The 18,207-nt window shown below is 41.0% G+C and overlaps 1 protein-coding gene across 5 annotated transcripts; it reads left to right on the forward strand.

Moving 5' to 3' along the window:
* Window positions 1–139: 139 nt before the first annotated feature.
* Window positions 140–17,264, forward strand: LOC110974251 (heparanase-like). 5 transcript variants are annotated; one of them, XR_015427145.1, is made up of 14 exons: window positions 140–565; window positions 2,118–2,251; window positions 3,123–3,272; window positions 4,349–4,488; window positions 6,355–6,528; window positions 7,095–7,278; window positions 8,152–8,406; window positions 9,244–9,358; window positions 10,271–10,383; window positions 11,604–11,756; window positions 12,514–12,669; window positions 14,256–15,044; window positions 15,585–15,636; window positions 15,949–17,264. XR_015427145.1 is itself a non-coding variant. In XM_087143032.1 (13 exons), the coding sequence occupies exons 1-12, from the start codon at window positions 317–319 to the stop codon at window positions 14,284–14,286; spliced, it is 1,854 nt and encodes a 617-aa protein (XP_086999158.1). In that variant the 5' UTR covers window positions 140–316; the 3' UTR covers window positions 14,287–14,323; window positions 14,901–17,264. The 5 variants fall into 5 exon arrangements, 2 of the variants coding, with proteins under 2 accessions (XP_086999158.1, XP_086999155.1); XR_015427144.1 differs by having other exon boundaries at window positions 14,256–15,636; XR_015427143.1 differs by having other exon boundaries at window positions 15,585–17,264.
* The last annotated feature ends 943 nt before the right edge of the window (window positions 17,265–18,207 follow it).

Below are 18,207 nucleotides of genomic sequence, written 5' to 3' on the forward strand. Positions count from 1 at the left end.
CAACTTCAGCGATCGTCCAATGGGAGCCTGCAAATCGTGGCGCGTCCACCTTTGTGATTAAGTCACTTACGAACCAGATAAAAGTAAAGAATGATGCAAGATGTGTTAAAAAATCCCACGCAGCTATCGGAACACCACATAATACACATACCACTAAACACTAAAAGACTTGAAAATGCAACCCTTTTCAAATTCAATTAGAGAAATGTCCATTTTGATAGGTTTATCCAGTGGCATAACTCAGTAGTGGGGGGCACCCGGGGATGCAAACACTTTTTCAAAGGGGAAATCTTGCCCGCGGTAAAAGTGTGCTTACATGTATATGTCCACTGTGCTCATGCGGTACAAGTTCATGTACAGTATATGTATGGTGGGTCATTGGAGTTCGGTTGACAGTAATCGAATCCTCAGGAATAACTCATGTTTTCGACTCATCAACCTACGGAAAAAAATCGCGGCTCGCTCACACTTTTTCATCTTTGTGGCGATCTTTCCCTCTGGATTGGAACCGAATTTGCCACGAACGACTCAAAGTGGGATCCAAACCTGCACTACTCAAAAAAAGGTAAGAACAACTTTTTTCTTAATTTGTAATTTTTCTCCAAGCAATGAGTGGGGTCTAGTTCTTTCATTTTTTTGTTTGTCTACATGGTATTCTCGTTGGAATAAAAAAATTTAAAATGTTTCAAAACATCAAATGCCCATTCTCAGCAGTAAAATATCTCATATAAAAAGTATACACAAAATAAAAAGTGGTCCTTACTTGTTTTGAGTGGTGTAATTACGCACGGACCCCACTTGTGGTCATTTTATGTCCAAGTCAATATGCGGACCTGCAGCTTGCGAACTATCCCTGGTTGGGCGACGTTAGTCGTATTGTGCGTGTACACGTACGTACAGGTACATAGGTCGCTTACCCCGTGCGGACGTCCGTACGTGCACGCAGCAGTGAAGCCAGATTCGCCCAACACCTTTGGTTATGATGACGTGCTCTGTGTACGTACCGTCACGTGTTTTAATATTGTCAATAACAATGAATAACGTGACAGTTCCCTCGGGTAAGAAATTCTACCTGTCGACCTATAACAACACAATCAGCTCTACAGTGTAACTGCGCATGGAGGTAGGAAATGTCAGAACTAGTTAGTAATGCTAGGCCCTGATGGAAGATTTAAGATGGAAAAAGTGTCCTAGTATGACTATGAGAACTGCTCTGCATCATATTCAGAAGGTGGAATTGGCGGTATGCCTTTTCAAATGTGCTAGAAATCCTCGTATTTATTATTTTGTATGCGTTATGTGAGGTCTGGTGTATTCTTGACATGTTCGACCTTTCAGTTTTGGATTAGGCCTACATGTAGTTGAAATGTAAACCTGGGAAAGGCCATGTGCAGGCCTGAACCCGGGGTTTCACGGCTCACCGTCCTTCGTGCACCTTTAAGCAGCAGTACTGCATCATGACCATTGATGGTCACATCCTCCATGATGTGACCTATGCCATCACGTCCAGGACCTTTCATTGTAATTGCTGTCCCTTTTGGAATGTGGGAAATGTTGGGGAAACACCAGGAAGTAATTTTGTATGTTGTCGACAAACTCTGCCCTTGTGTTTCATGAAAAATGAAAATACACACTTGGGATGTGGAATTGAAACGTCATCGTTGAAAGATTGCTGTTAGTCTTTGACTCCCTAGGGAAAAAGTTGAGTCTACAAAAAGTGAGTGAAACTGTCATGAATTCCCACCTTGAATAAAGCTCCAAGCAAGAATAATATGCCATTCCACCCCGGCCTGTGGTGTGGAATGACTTGTAGATGTACCAGTTTGTACAATTTAAAGTCAAACCTTGTGAATACAAGATTCTGCTTATAACAAGGATTTTTTTAGATCCTCATTCTTTGTTTATCGTTGTTTTCATTCCTGAATAATAAAGGTTCTGGTTATAACAAGGTAATTTGCCAAGTCCAATGGGCCTCTTAGGAATTAGGTTTGACTATATTATACTTGTGCATTCTGTGGTGAAAAGTTTTGTCATAAATCTAAACTAATTATAAAAATAAAGAAACTCATTTTAGTTTAATAATTATGCTTTGCTTTCTGTTTCAATTTATAATGCAGATTCCATTAAACATGAGGGCTGTTCGCCAAGCATCCTTGCTAAGAGGGCAGTGTGTGGACAGACTCAGCATGGTGATTGTTACCGTTGCGTTGGTTTCCTGTCTATCCTGTGAAGCAGCAGTGCAGACAAAAATGTGTGTCCACTTGGGAAATTGTAAATTTTAAACTCTTCATTTGTTAGTATAAAAGGTTTAAAACTCAGTTGTTTTACCGATTTTCCTTGTCATTATTACAGCAAGAGTGGATTATAGTGGATTTAGGAGTGTTCCATATTTCCCCATTCTTTAATATTGTTTAATATATTTAATATTATTGTAATATTCACCCTTCCATTATTTGTACCAATTTCTATGCTTGAGCACTTTTCATGATGCATGCTGAGGAAAAAGTTACCACATTTTGCCAGTCCGTTGTTCTTGAACAGAGGACCTGGTTCAACCAATTTCGGACCCTTTTTTTGGGGGGGGGTCATTTTTCATCTTGACCTCCCTATTTCAAGACCTCAAATGAACAGTATATACATTTGTGGGGCTTCCTGTTCTTACTGTTTAACAATTCCCTTTGAGGCTCTCCCACTGTAAAATCTTTTTATGCTTCAAAGGGATACAAATTAAACAGTTTGTCAGCATAAAGGTTTGAATTAATGAAAGTTGTAGAATTTGCATTGTTAATGTAAATAATATTTTCCAGATAGTACAGCTTATAATTTGTTGGGCTTTGAAATGGTCGGCCACTTTTGATAACGTGTTTCTGAATCCTGTTAAAAATCGAGATCTTCATGATTTTAAGATACTCCCCAATCTACTGGAAGATTTTTGAGATTTCATCGGATTGAGGATGGTGCAACGCCTAACCAGTGTTACGTACTTCACGACATTCACGTTAATCAATTATTCCTGGAGAATGTGCCATTTGATTTCCACGAAATAAGAGATTTAGGATTTCAAGACTTTTCTCAGCAAAAATGCGATTAAAACAAGTGCTCTTTCCGTGTGAACACACTAGGAAACAACCTTTCTCAAGCAAGAATGATGCTGTTGATGTGCAAGTGACAGTTAATACGAAGGACATCATCCACGTCACAGACAAAAGGTTTCTTTCTGTGGCCTTCACGATAGGGGACTTACGCAAGCACTGGCAAGATGACCACCTTCAGTAAGATTCTTTGCAGTTATCAAGCTTTTTTGAATAAATCCTTTTTAATAGGGGGTCCCTCCATCCCGTATGTATGTATGCCCTAGCACTTTCCAAGAGACCTTGAGAAGAAATCTTCGTTGAGTGGAATTGAAACCATCAACATACGAAAATACTTCAGCAACTTTTAACCAGTGAATTTCATACAAAGGACGTCCTCTTATCTCCCCCCCAGCCTTAACCCCTCCCCCAACCCAACCCTCTAACCCTTTACCCCTCCACCACCCTTAAACCCTCCCCCAACCCCTCCCCACACTTCACCACTCCCCAGCCCTTACCCCTCCCCACCCTAAACCACTCCCCAGCACTACCCCCCACCCTTAACCACTCCCCAGCCCTAACCCCTCCCCCCTTAACCACTCCCAAGCCCTGACCCCTCCCCCACCCTTAATCTCTCCCCAGCCCTAACCCCTCCCCACCCTTGATCTCTCCCCAGCCCTAACCCCTCCCCCACCCTTAATCTCTCCCCAGCCCTAACCCCTCCCCCACCCTTAATCTGTCCCCAGCCCTAACCCCTCCCCCACCCTTAATCTCTCCCCAGCCCTAACCCCTCCCCCACCCTTAACCACTCCCCAGCCCTAACCCCTCCCCCACCCTTAACCACTCCCAAGCCCTAACCCCTCCCCCACCCTTAATCTGTCCCCAGCCCTAACCCCTCCCCCACCCTTAATCTCTCCCCAGCCCTAACCCCTCCCCCACCCTTAATCACTCCCAGCCCTAACCCCTCCCCCACCCTTAATCACTCCCCAGCCCAAACCCTTCCCCACCCTTAATCACTCCCCACCCTTAACCACTCCCCAGCCCTAACCCCTCCCCCACCCTTAACCTCTCCCCTGTACATGAACGCCGTTTGCTTTTCATATCTGTCCCTCTTTTGCTCATATCTATCACAAAGTGCGATGGCTGTTCTTTCAATTTCAAAATTGAATTGGGAAACACCATTTCTGGAATCTGTCCAAATTTTTTCATCAGTGATGTCACTGTTTTCAGATCGGATTTTAAACCCAAATTATTTTTTTGGGGGGGGGCCATCACAGGTCGAGACAACTGCATACTCTCGGTGAGGGTCTGTCTCCTTCCTATTTACGCTTGGGAGGAAGTCGGGCCAATTTTGCATTCTTCAAGCAAACTTCCCTGGATGCAGAGCAACTCAAATTCAAAAATTTTACATTCACAGGTAGGTGTGAATTAATATAATGTCACTTTAACATTTGCTTTTGGAGCAGATTTTTGGGTTTTCGTTACACTTTGTTAACCGCACAATAAACTTATATTACAAAGCAGCAGAACACGTTAAGAGTTACTTAATAAATGAAAATACTAAAGTACATGTAAGTGTTGCTATGGATAGGTCATAAACATTATGAATAATTTATAATGTATTCAGTGGAAAATGTGTTATCATTTGACTACAGTATGAGATAATTTACAAACCGAAGTACTGAGTAGCTTCCAAACATTTGCAGAGAGAATCAGTGATGTGGCCATCTTTACTTTCATCCCTTCTCCATCTCCCATGTCTTCATAGACACCAATCTCTCACTTGATTATTGGCTGCTGTTGTAGCCTCCCTCCCACTTCACCCCCACCCCAACGGGTGCGACAACTGATCTCTTTTTGAGGATGCTCTCTGTGGCCCGTGCATAACTCCAAGGCATATCTTTGGAAATACTGACTTACTGACTTTCTTTGGATCTGTAGGATGGTTTTAACAATAACATGATCTGACTCAGTGGCAGTACAGGTATGTTTGTTCATGGCCCTAAACTATCTATTTTGCTTTCTTTAAGTTGCCAGGATGAGTTGAAGGTCCGTTATGGTGCCTGTAGAGTGCATGTAGTCAACTCTCAACTTAACAAAATTGTTGGGACTTGCCAAACTAGTTACACCGGTTACATTGTTGTAACCAAAATCTCTTTAGAAAAGGACCTGAAAGTTAACACAAAAGGAATTCCAAAACACTCAGGATTTACTCTTTACAATAATGATCTTCATGTCTAGATTCGGCTGTGTACCAGTGAAAAAGTCAGTGATGGAAATGCCTTCCCCCCCTCCTCACCAACCCCACCCTGTCCTCTGTCCTTGCCTGACCAAAAAATGGCAGGCAATTATTGTTTGCATTTGTAACATGCGGGCATTGAACCTAGCTGATTTGGGTCATTTTTCCCTTCCCACTCATGAAAATTGAAAAACACTGCACAAAGTCTTGGAAAGATTGGTATTTCCAAGTTGCATGCCTGTTGTTATCGTCGGGTTGAGGAATAAAGAGACCATCCAAAATGGAAAAGAAGGCACAGCTTTACATTCAGCAGTCCTGTTATAAAACTGAAACAAACAATTCTGTGTCTAAAGAGTGTTCCTAAAAATGCTCCTTTGTGTAAGTGGCATCAGACAATTTGGCAGGGACTTTGTGGGGTGTCAGTCTGTCCAAATTCTTCACATCTCACGTCAGGTTTTTTTGCAACTGTCGTGGTTTGCAGGTCTAATTACACAAGTCAAATCACAACCTATTCATGTGGATCTCAGCTCAGGCCCATTTACAGAGAAGAGTGGTATCAGGAAAGCATTGACAGGGAGTACTATTTTACACTACATGCAAAGTAGAAACCCTCTCGATATCCAACTTGCTGACTTGCTAGGATAGCAATCCCATCCGAAGAATTGAGACATAATAAGGAACCATGTCTGTCAATCTTTATGCCAGAACTGACAAGACCACTGATTAGCCGGAATGCATTGTTGTGTTACGACATCTTTGAAAAATTGCTTGGTTTTCAAAATACAAGTTCCTTGCCCTATCCTTCTGTTTGTCTGCTCTCAGTGCAAACAGGCTTGTAGCTAGGAAACCTCTAGCGTTTGATATTTATAAGTGCAGACTTCCAGTATACATTCATGCTCCACTCCTTAAAGTGAAAGTGGCCCTCAGAGGGTAGGTGGCCCTTTTGAACATTAAGGAAAAAGAAAATAGAAGTTTGTATCATTGACATTGTCAAGTAGGAGTAGGAGAAATATCATCGATGATGTCATGATGGTTCTTTGACAGGTGGAGACTGGGATGAAATCAATAATTTCAGTCGCTTGTTGGGCTGGGATCTCATCTTTGACATCAATGAATTCCTGCGGACAAATGGCCAGTGGGACCCAACCAACTTCAAAACGTTACTGGATTACAACACAGCCATGAACTACACAGTGCCGGTCTGGCAGATGGGAAATGGTAACAGTGCTTCCGTCCATACTGTTCCTATGCAGTCCTGTGCCAAAATACTACCTGACAGAACATTTAGATACCAAAAATGTAATGATTACTCAAATTTCTATCTGTCTTTCACCCCAGTTCGCTTATTTATAATTACAGGGATGCCTTCTAGTGTGTGAAGTGCTGTTGAATTTTTATACAACGTCATATTACATTTTCAAAATTTGACACCATTGCCTTAGGTATAGCATCCACAATGGACTTGAAGGTACTGCCACATGTCGGTTATATTTGGTACATTTTCGAGGGAAACAGTGGGCAGATGCATCACACCACACAACCCCTTTCTTCTGGTCAAGAGAGACAAGACGTTGGTCATTGGAATTAGACTTTGCATTCTTCAGATTTGCACAAGAACTGTGGGAAAACTTGTATGGGTTGGTGGACTTACTCTGGTCAAATGCATTCTAAACAATGAAGACTAGATCAGTTATGCTGAATGCGACCTGTCCTAAAAGCGTTGGTCAAATTGCCACTTCATTAATACTGCTACGCTACTGTCTCTCAATCCGTCCTTGTCACAGAACCCAATGCCTATCAACACTCAGAGGGAGTGACCATCACCGCCCCTCAAGTGGCTGCAGACTACATCAAGTTGAGAGCTCTCCTCAATGCCAGAAAGCAGTACGCAGATGCCCTCATCATTGGCCCAGATGTCACGCAGCCACGACACTTGCTGGGATTCTCTGCGGTCAAGTTCTTGCAGGGGTAAATTGTACATTGCTACATAAGTGAGAGTTGATAAGCGTTGGTTAGCGTCCCAACCTCATCAGGTGTGTGCCTTGGTGGTGACGCATCTGTCTAATATGTCACTTCGCATTTTCTCAGGCAATCCTCATAAGTAAATGTTCCAAGCTCAAGAGAAGAAGGAATTTTTGTCGTTTCTGCAAATCTTTTAAAAAAGAATAAATTTTCAATATTACAAAACTTTCCCTACAGATGTTGAAGTTTTCTGTCTACTTTCCTATGTCAGACTGATTTAAAATATCAATTAATTGAACTTATTCAGCCAGTAAACCTATCTCTCTTTCTTTGATGCTGATATGACAAGGGCTTAAGTTCAACCTTCATGCAATTTATTCTAAGTTGTTTGTCATTGAATTATTGACCAAATATCTTAAACAAAATGGACATGCATCTTTGGGAAATCCAGAAGGGCATAATCTTCACCCCAACTCCAATCCATCCAATGTGGTCAGTATTGGCTGCAAATTCACAGAGTCCTCCAAATCAAACCACTGTGATTCGTTGTAGCTTCACCAAGCCCCATGCGGCAGTTATATTTTGTCATCCTTAATCCTGCAAAAACTTCCAAAATTTCCTGCAACGGATTTGGTAATATCTGGGAGGGTTAGACTCTGACGAGTTCAAATTGTAAGAACATTTAATTCCCCACAGTATCAGTTGAGACCATGTTAGTACATCATCACAGATGACAGGTGTCATTCTAAATTCCACCGTGCCTGAGCACAGAAGTTATATATGTAACTAAATGGCGAACTCTGTCAGACATAGAGATGTCCCCATCCCCTCCCCCCCCCCGAAAAGGTTTAATAAGAAAAGCGGGGTCCGTGTTGACAGATTCCTGTCGAAGTGTGGGGATTGCACCAATGTGACCACCTTCCATAGCTACTACCTGTCCTCCCGCACGGCCAAGCTGGAGGACTTCATCAATCCCACCACCCTCGACGTCCTGAGGGGTGAGATCAGAGCGATAAGGAACATTGTCAGGCAGTATCGTCCGCAGTCAACTCCCAGGATCTGGCTGACGGAGACGGGAGATTCTGTCCCTGGTGGTGTGTCAGGAATATCAGATCGATATGTTGGTGGTTTTCCGTAAGTTGGTAGCTCTGGAGTTTGGGGTTTTTTTAATCTAGAAACTCATACAGGTACACAGACTTTCCTCTGATTAGCCATTTTCTTAACCTTTGCTTAATCCCATGCATGACAATACAAAAATTGAAAAAACTACAAAGCCTTGTTCAACTTGAATTTCCTCAGTTCTTTGTGGCTTCTTAGCTTTTTACTTATTAATGACAAATCCTTCACTGTGAATCCTGTAACACTGTACCATACGCATTGGCTCAACGACACAATGCTTTCTTTAAACAAAAAAAGAATTTTTAATTTAACCTATTTCTGACAGCCTTTTAATATTGTCCTAAAGAGGTTTGTTTTCAAATCAGTTACATGATAGTGCTGCTCAGGCATAATCTATTGTAAAGAAGACTTGTGTTACATATGATATTAACCAACCACCTTATCACAGCAAGTTCTGTTTAAAACTGATGAGACATCTAAGCTATCTTCAGGATGGGCTTTCTATGTGCAGCCATGGAAATCATGGTACCGTGTCTGTCAAAAAAAAACTGTGAATGCCAAACCCAAATGAAAACAGTTGCTGTATGGCCTAGTTCTGGCATGTATTTGGTTATGGGTTTGAGCCCCATCCTAGTAATTGTGGAAATTTTGTTCACAGTCTCGTTGGTAGCACTAATTATACACATGTGCTTGTGGTATCACATCAGGAAAGGACAACAGCAAATCGTTATCAATCATTGCTGTCGTAATCATTTTCTGTCATTGTCATGATCATTGTCGCTCTTATCGTTGGTATACATACTCTGCGTTTCCAACTCTTCAGTCGTGTGAACTATGTGTTCTTGTTTCCAGGTTTCTGGACAAGTTGGGAGTGAGTGCTCAGGAGGGCTTGGAAGCCATCATGAAACAGCAGTTCATTGGCAGGTTCATTGGCCTTGTCAACAACTCCAACATAGAGCCCAGACCTGTAAGTGAGATGATAGTTCATCTTGCATAACACCACTGAGCTGTATCGTACTACTTGCAGTGCCTAACGTGCATTACAAAATGAATCCCCGATGAGTGTGTCCATGTTTGATGTGCACATTAGGCCAAGGGAAAGCTTGAAATTTTGTCTGGTGGGGTACAGTTGTTTACGTAAGTGAACTGAATTCCATACCGGTGTCTTGGTGTAATCAATTGGTGTAAAAGGAAAGAGCCAGATCAGTGTTTATGGAATCAAACAACATAACAGAACAGCTGTCCACATCCACAGTTAATGCTCTAAGGCCAACCTGGTACCTTGCTCGCCTGACCTAATGTCCCTTCAAATTTTAAAGGGAGCATGGGGCTCCAACTATCTATAAAATTTGACACCCATGTTGAAAGCAAAAACAAATTTGTCAGTAAAGTTTACAAGTATCTTTGAACTTGATATTTTGACATTATTAGGTTTTGGGACAGTTCTAGGATACCTCACCGTAAAGCCCCTTGTAAGCACATCCATTCTGTTAATGCACAAAAGCTTGCAAAAAGAATCCAGTCACAGCTTAAGAAACTTACAGATAGATTATTAAGAGGAATCCATTTGAACTTTCCCATCATGCACGCGTACTTTGGGCTGTGGGTCCTACTTTTGGGGACTTCACTGTAACATTACACTGTTCTCAGACATTCCTGTTTCCAGCTGAAATTAAGGGATTTAACCATCCAGCTGGCTTAGCAGTCATATGGTCCAGATGTCTTCACTAATAAGCCAGAGGTTGTGGGTTCATATCCCACTCAAGCAAGCTCTTGAATTTTTTGCCGAGAGCTTTCAGAAAGCACTGGACATACAGCGATACCAAAACCATATTGTTCTGTCTCTTGTTTTTATTCACTTTCTCGGTGTTCATGTCAGGCATACTGGGTGGCATATCTTCACAAGAAACTTGTGGGACAGCGAGTGTTGAATGTGACAATAGACCAAGGTGGGAGCAGTCTGCGCATCTATGCCCACTGCAGCCAAACAAGGTACGAAATACATTCTCCTCATGCCAACCTCTGATATGTGTGTGCTGTGCGCATAAAAGTCAGTGTTCCTGTCAAAACAAATGTACCCAAATACGAAAAGACTCAGTGGGAATCAAGCTTGAAAATAAATAGGCATTATTTTCAAAGTACTGCTGCCTTCAATTTGGTTATTTAATCTGTAAATCTGTTTTTTCGAAAAGGTACATGCCAGAAATGTTTATAAGCATGAAAGGAAGTCCAAGTCCTTTTGCAAGTATGTGTATATTTCCTGCATACCCGTTTGACATCTGTATGCCCAAACGCTCAAGCGCGCTGTGTACTCCTTATTAAGGCAACTCGGCCAACATTGTCTTGGCATTTTGGTCTGGTTCCTACCTCCCAAGGTTATGTTAATTTTCCTTGGGGACTCCAAAAAGGACCTGAATACAACTCTGAAATGAAAGTTATCTGGCTCAGTACCACAGGGTTCCAAGCCATCCTGGAAACCAGGCTAAACCTGGAAAATGAATTTCCCTCTTTCTAGTCAGGGAATTTGAGAAGAATGTTGCCAATCAGGGAAAAAGTCTGGGAGTTGCATTGGTCCAAAAGAGAGAGTGGTCGGTCTGTTTTTATATTCACTGGGCCGTTCAGCTGTGGTGGCGTTTTAGTCATGTCAAATTGAAAAAGGTCAGAATAGTTACCCTAGAATTTTGGAAGTTCATCAAGAAATTCTGTTTTCGTGAGATACTGGGAACCCTGATACCAGAGCAGGCTATGGAGTTTGCGACACACTCTCAATGAGGAAACACACCAAAGCTATCCATTGGTTGGTAACTATCAGCCACCCCTATGGGCACTGAGGTAGACCAAGAGAGGGTGCAATTTTCCTAGCAATGGATCTCCAGTGGCTAGTGAAACGTTTGTTACCCACTGCTCCATACCATGTTTTTCAATAACTATCCAAGGCAACGATAAGAAGAGCCCGTCTATTAAGTCACGACTTGCAGATCAGCATGTCATCTTCATAATCAATCGCCATATCTGCATGTGTATCATAGACAATCGCTGAGCTTTACCATAGGCTATTTCTTAGTAGTAGCTTGAATTTAAACAGCTTGAAATCTAATTCATATTCATATAATCAGAACAATAGATGTCATTAGGTATTCATTATTCACGTATACCCAACCAAATGATGCCATACTAGAGACGTACAGCCAGCTAATTTTTTTTTATTTTAGAAATTCAAGATACAGACGTGGAGATGTTACCATCCTCGCCCTGAACCTGGACAAAACAAAGGGAATACGGCTGAGTTTACAAGGTAGTCTGGCAGAGAAGACCATCGAAGAGTACTCACTGACACCATATGGGGATGATGGTCTGCATGCGAGGTAACTCAGGTCCTGGGGTCATCAAAATCATAAAGTTGGCAAAATACAACTGTTTTGAAAATTTAAAGAAGCCTGTGTGATTGGTGAACCTGAAACTTGGACGAGTCGCCCTGAAGTTATGGGTCATCACAAGTCATTCCGTCTGTAAAAGTAATCATGCAGATGCATTTTGACAGAGACGTTTCATTGGATTTGTGCACACCCCGGTTGCCTCGATACGTGTTGCCTGACTTGAAGCCCGACATAACCTGACAATTTAATATATTGACTCTTGATTGAGCAGTTTGCCTCATGATGTAAAGACTAAAATTGTGAAAGAACGATCTGTACCCAAAACTGAGCAATGAGCAATACGCAGCCTGTTGAGCAGGTTTCGTTAGCCATAGCTCAATTCTTCAATAAATCTAAGGACTCCAAGACCCCATTAATGGCTGTACATAGCCTAGTGATGTTATATTCCTAAGAGATGGGTACGTGTCTTAGCATTGTGGTATTTATTTCGATTGGAGTGTAAACCAAGAAAAAGTGTAGTCTTTGTAATGTCATAAAGTGGGGGTTGTTACACTTTGGTAACCTACTCCCTGGATTGATGGACCTTGAATGTTACATTCAGTGCAGTTTCATTGATGTTTCTCTTTAGACGCTCAAAATGACACTTCTGCACTAATGCTGGAATGGAACTGTTTTTAAGCTGCGCAGTAGTGCAACCGGCACAGATTGCTAATTCATTTCTAATTCGCCTTTTGTTTTTATGCAGATACGTCAGTTTGAATGGCATCAAGCTCGACTTGACCAATGATATGAACCTCCCCAAATTGAAGCCACACCCCCTCGTGCACCCATCCACAGTCATGCTTCCCCCTCTCCGCTACGGTTTCTATGTCATAACAGGCTCAGCTGTAAGAGCCTGTATGTGAGTACTGCTTACAGATAACTTTGAGAGTTGATTTTTGTGTGCATGCCTTCCGTTATTGATGAGAAGTATTGCCCATCTTGAGCTCTGTATTTGAGAATGACAGTCCAGTGTCAAAGCATACTGTTTTACGTACCTTTTTTTCTGCATTAATTCTTGGCCAGCGATGGAAATTTGGACGGTTTACTCATTTGTAATTTTAAAGCCACATTTGTACTGGACTGAAAATTGTAAATTTTATCACAAGTGTTCGTTCACATTCGATCATAGTTTTTCTTCTGTGCGCCCACCTGTGGATTATAGAGGCCAGCAGAAAGTCCCATGGCCACCATAAACCTTTAGTTGCATGTCATGTCACAATCACATGAGGGCGCCCTGCTATTGACTGTAATCAGCCACTAGATGTGGTTTGATAACAGCGTCTGTAAGGTTCAAAAGCACAGTGAAGTAGCCAATGAAGTACAATTCGAACACTGGCTTAATGTTTGTTGTTTAACCTTCTAAGGAATTAGCCAACAACTCGGGCGTGCATTGCGGGAAACCATATTAAAAATGTCCACCGTTGCATATTACAAACTGTAGACATTGAGTATTAGCAGAAAACGTACCATTGAGAATCGTGTATACTAAATTATTCATGAGTGTTGTTGTTTGTGTACCAAGTTCAACTGGACTGAGGGGTTATGGGCATAAACGTAAGGCCCAGATTTTAAAATCTAGGTCTCTTTTGAATATTGGTGTTAACAGATCTGAAATTTTTCTTAGTAAAATGTTTAACATACAGATGTCTCATTCAAAATGCAATGATTTGTTGTATTTTTTTGGTATTGATGTGCAGACTTTGAAGACAGGTTAATTTTTGCAGTATTGGCTAACTACATGTACATGTCCAGTGTAATCTCTGTATATTTTGCAAGAATATCCTTTTTTTTATATCCAGGAAAAGCTGTTTAAGTGGTGTTATTCTCTAAAAGATAAATCAGCATAAATTGGTATTGCCTGAGGTTTTGTTTATATGTACCCCAACCTAACAAATGAAGCTGTAAGTTGCTAAATAAAAATAATGAAAATTTATAGAGCGCCGGTATCCGCCATGAACGGCACTCATGGTGCTAATTAACAAAGGCATGTTTGGGTTACAGACCATGAACAGAATCTTGCACTATGTCAGTCAGTAGGACCCCTCAACATTTTTTGCCTATGTAGCAGCCATTTTCATCAAGATACGGAACTGAGTGATGTCCCAAAACAAAACAGCTCAATTTGCTCTTTCTAATGCAAGATAAGATAAAATTTCTGGAAAAACAGCCGGATGATAACTTTTGCAAGATTTGATCACATATACAGAGCAATTATCTCATGTCATGGAGACCATTTTGATAAAATAATGAAAATCATATGTGTATTTTCTTAATGCAGAATGAATTTCATAAATTGGTTGAATTCATTAGAATCACGGCTGCGCTAGCTGGAGTAAGATTACAGTATTGTAATTCAAGGGGCTTTGCAATTTTCAATCTTACCTTTCAGGTCACTAGTTTATAGAATGAATTTCATCAATTCTATTTATTCTTTACCACTCACAGATGTTCTAGCTGGAGTACAGTTGGCCTATAATAATTGGAGGATGCTTTAAAATATTCAGTCATACTTCGTAAGTCAGTGTGTCATAATTGGTTTTTGTAATGTCGCACTGTGCTTGACAGAAAAGTTGATGTGGCAATTTGGAGTGTGCATTTCTGTAATATGCTCCGTTACTTTTGATCCTGCATTCCAATGGGGACTTCTACCAGATCTCTTTCTTTGTCTTTCAAAATCTACCAGGAGGTTTTGGAGGAGCGCTTAACTGTTAATCACTTCACATGAACCTTGATGCCCGTGTTGTTGGCTGTTTAGTCCCTTTTGTGGTTTGGGGGATATGGTGATCAGGGGCTTGGACCTGGGGGTTTTTCTGAGGACTGACCGAGCTGTCAGTATCTTATCTTCCAAGGAAAGTGTGTTCACCGATCAGGTGTGAACGGGTCAGCTAGGTCTGAGTATGTACCGGGTGTCATTGAGGTAGAAAACATGAAACAGGGCCAGATTCATTCGCCACAACTCTCCTCATCCTTTGGACTAGATTTTGCCCGCTGTCTTTGTGTTCCCAGAGGCTCCATGCCTTTCTTGTTAACCTCTTTGTCTTGATAATCTCTCTCTTCCTTCATGGACTCTTGTGTCTGGGCTGGACACAGCCGTGGGAGAAGTCCATCACTTGACAACTGCTCCCATGGGAGGAAGAAACATCTGACATGCATTTGAGTTTTGCAGCATATCCCTGTGGCTGTCTTTAGTCAGACGGTGCTGGAAACTGCGTTAATTGTTCTGGGATTTTGGAGGTAAAAAAAGTTATTAAACTGTGGTTTCAGTCTCTCGTATTCAAGAATGTTTTGTTGGTTGATTAGGGGTGCTGGGGGATATTTCTTAAAGTTGACATACTTTCAGCTTAGGTCAGGTTTTCCCTACACTGAATGTGATATTAGTTTCAGCTTGGCTGTATAATTTGATGGATGGTGGTTTAAAAAAAACTGTGAGCATTGTTTTCATGCCACTGTCAAGCCGGGTCCTGGTGATGGAAGTCAACTCTTAGCTTAGGTCGTAGCGTTGATCTAGTCGTCACCTTCCAGCTCTTTCCCGGGTGCACTCGTAGATGGAAGTAGGCATTTATTGGGAAACCAAGACTGCTGCGTTTGTGATTTTCCAGGGCTACAGTGTTACAGGCTGAAATAGATCAAATATGTTTATCACAAGTAGCAACAGGCAGGTGTAACTCTCGGAACAGTTTAAATTCTTTTAAGGGAATGAACACCATCATACATTTTCTGGTCACCAAGGCGGTGATGTCACTTTTTTTTTCTTTTTTTTCTTCTTTTGGTCAGGTATAAATCACTCCTCAAGGCTCATATGGCCTCTCATGGCATTGTGGACCAAGTATGTACAACCTTTTTCCATATTTTCATCAATTCCTTTTTTGAAAAGGGAGTATTCGTTCCTGAAATTTAACGTCAAAGCTCTTTGGGAAATACTAAAAACTGCTGTAAACTGCTCACTGACTATAGTGACCTTAAATATACAAATTGCAAAATGTCAGAGGACCTGAAGGTTTTATCCTAGTTGAAGCTTTCTCTCAAGCAAAATGTACAAGTGTTTTTTGCAGTATTATTTGTGAAATCTAGTCTTTCTTATGTCTATTTTTCAATGAGTCGTCAGACTTCTTTTGAACTGTCTTTCTTCATTTTTTAGGAAAGCCGGAGACGGTAGGACCGGGTTTAGTCAGCAATTTAAAATACGCTGACAAGGACAGCTCCAGAGCCGTTCTTGGGGGGCCGAGCAAATTTTGTTCAAGGGGACCATAAACTATGGAGGCTGAGTTTTAAGTATTTTTGCATGTTTTTGTACAGTGGAGGGAAATGAAAATGTTGACCAAACATTTCCCTTTTGGGGCGTGGCCCTATTTCCTACCCACCCCCATCCATCAGTGCTGTCCGAAAGTGGTGCATTGTACATTTTGTTTACATTGCCACCCATTCCTCATAAAAAAAAAGAGGTTTTTTTTTGAGAGTAAAATGAAAGGCAAAGATAGTTGTTTTTGTGTATTGTAGAAGACCCCTTTTAAACACTGGTGCACACAGGCCACTTCAGCTTGCTGGGCTGAGGAACAATCGACAAGCAAAAACTTGTCTACATTAGTTCCTTGTCAGTGAAGTTGTCTGACATTTCACCACATTGCAATAATGCAGATGCAGTTATAATACATGTACACAGTTCTTTATGTGCATAGCAGAGTACAGTGCAGAAAGTTAAGGTCCGCAAAAGGACAGAATTTGATCTCTGGTTTAATTGTTCTCGGTTCTTTTTTTTTTTCACTTTGATGCGTATCGTCATCATACACCGCGCTGGTGCCAAAGGTTACGGACAGCTTTTGACACTCATATCTCTCAGTTGAAACTATATATTTATAGCTGACACTTTCATGAGATCAAGTTTGCATCGAATGAGCCGAATTCAACTTTGTCACTTCAGAAACGTTATCTGTCTTGCTCAGCGAGGTAATACAAACAAAGCGATCGTGTACGGATGGAATGAATTATATTAATTTAATGACCATTTGAATTCTTCACGGTTTTACTGATTGCACCTCCAGCTCCAACGATGTGTGAGTTACCATGAAATCGCATGCACCGTCCACGTGCAGAAGAGTCATCCGTTGTTTGCTTCATTTGTTGAAGAACAGCGTCGGTAGGGGCTTAGTGGAGTATCCGTTAATTCACTGGAATCATCTTTTGTTAAGGGGGCGTGGGTATTAGGTAATATCACACTTATCATGGGGATGTAAAATTATTTTTTATTTATGTGAGTTTATCCTGGCAAAATTATTGTGTTTTTGTTGTTTTTGGTTTTGGAGTTTTTTTTAAGAGAGAGAGAGAAAAAAAACAAAATTGGAGATTTCTTTATTTATATCAACAGAATGTACAACAGCTATATTTTTGTATGACAGAAGTGTTTCATTGATCAGTACTTAACTTGATGAAATAAAATGTATACAAAATCAGAGAAAAGTTGTCTTTTTTGTTGACCGTTTTTGTAAAATGATGTATTTTTTAAAATAATAGTTACACCATTTTTAATTTATTCGGCGTTTCAGGACAGTGTAAGTGAATTTGTGAGTGGGATTCTTGCGCACACGAATACACAAAACATAGCGCATTGAGGGATGTTCTGAAAAATTCCTGTTCTTGAAGGGGACTGTAATAACAAAACCGTGGATAAATTTGATTGCAATTTATAGGTTCTCTATGAGTTATATAAAACATGCAGACAGATGTCACGTGTGAGAAAACTTATTCGTTTCATGTGGACAGACGTCGTTTTTCTTGGGAGGGAGATCCATGCTCTCATTTTACCTTTAATGATGCCACAAATCCTATGTTAAGATTTTCGGCCAAGCTTACAGATGCAGGCTAAGTTTCAAGTACTCTACATGTATATGTCTATTTTATAGCTATGGCTCTCGACAACGGATGGGATTTCCTAATTCCTTTAAAGAGTTTTACAACTAGCAATGTGTAACCATCAGAGTGATTAGTCGGTGGGGTTAGGGGGTGGGTACGTCTATGTGGTACTCTCAGTGAAGCAGTCCCGGTCAAACTTGACAAGTTGAATCCCAGACTGTTTCCAGTAATTACCTTACTCTTTGGAGACTACAAACAAGGGGTCAGTGACACCTGTTTCAACTGTGTAACTGAGTAATCGTATTCGGTGCCTTCTACTTTATCAAGTTCCTTTCTTTTTTAATGTTGATAAGGGAGTTGTGATATTAATCCGTTTACAGACGTGTGTGGCTGATACAAAGTTCATGAACCAGGGCAAAAACAGCTGTGAAAAGCGTGACGGTTCCCAGTATATTTAAACTATATTGACTTATTAAGGTCACAAATTCTGCCGCTTTTCACCTGAGTTAGGTGAGAATTGTTTGGACAGTAATGAATTTGGGTAATTTGG

Source organism: Acanthaster planci, linkage group LG01 (assembly GCF_054643075.1).
Source record: "Acanthaster planci isolate LZ-2023a linkage group LG01, COTS_SCS, whole genome shotgun sequence".
Taxonomy (NCBI): domain Eukaryota; kingdom Metazoa; phylum Echinodermata; class Asteroidea; order Valvatida; family Acanthasteridae; genus Acanthaster; species Acanthaster planci.

Bases quoted from the DNA above. Each gene is read 5' to 3' on its own strand.
- LOC110974251 (XM_087143029.1), top strand. From the start codon at position 317: ATGTATATGTCCACTGTGCTCATGCGGTACAAGTTCATGTACAGTATA. The intron at 3,273-4,348 runs GTAAGATTCTTT...GGGCCATCACAG, and splicing joins TGGCAAGATGACCACCTTCA to GTCGAGACAACTGCATACTC. The intron at 7,279-8,151 runs GTAAATTGTACA...CCGTGTTGACAG, and splicing joins GCGGTCAAGTTCTTGCAGGG to ATTCCTGTCGAAGTGTGGGG.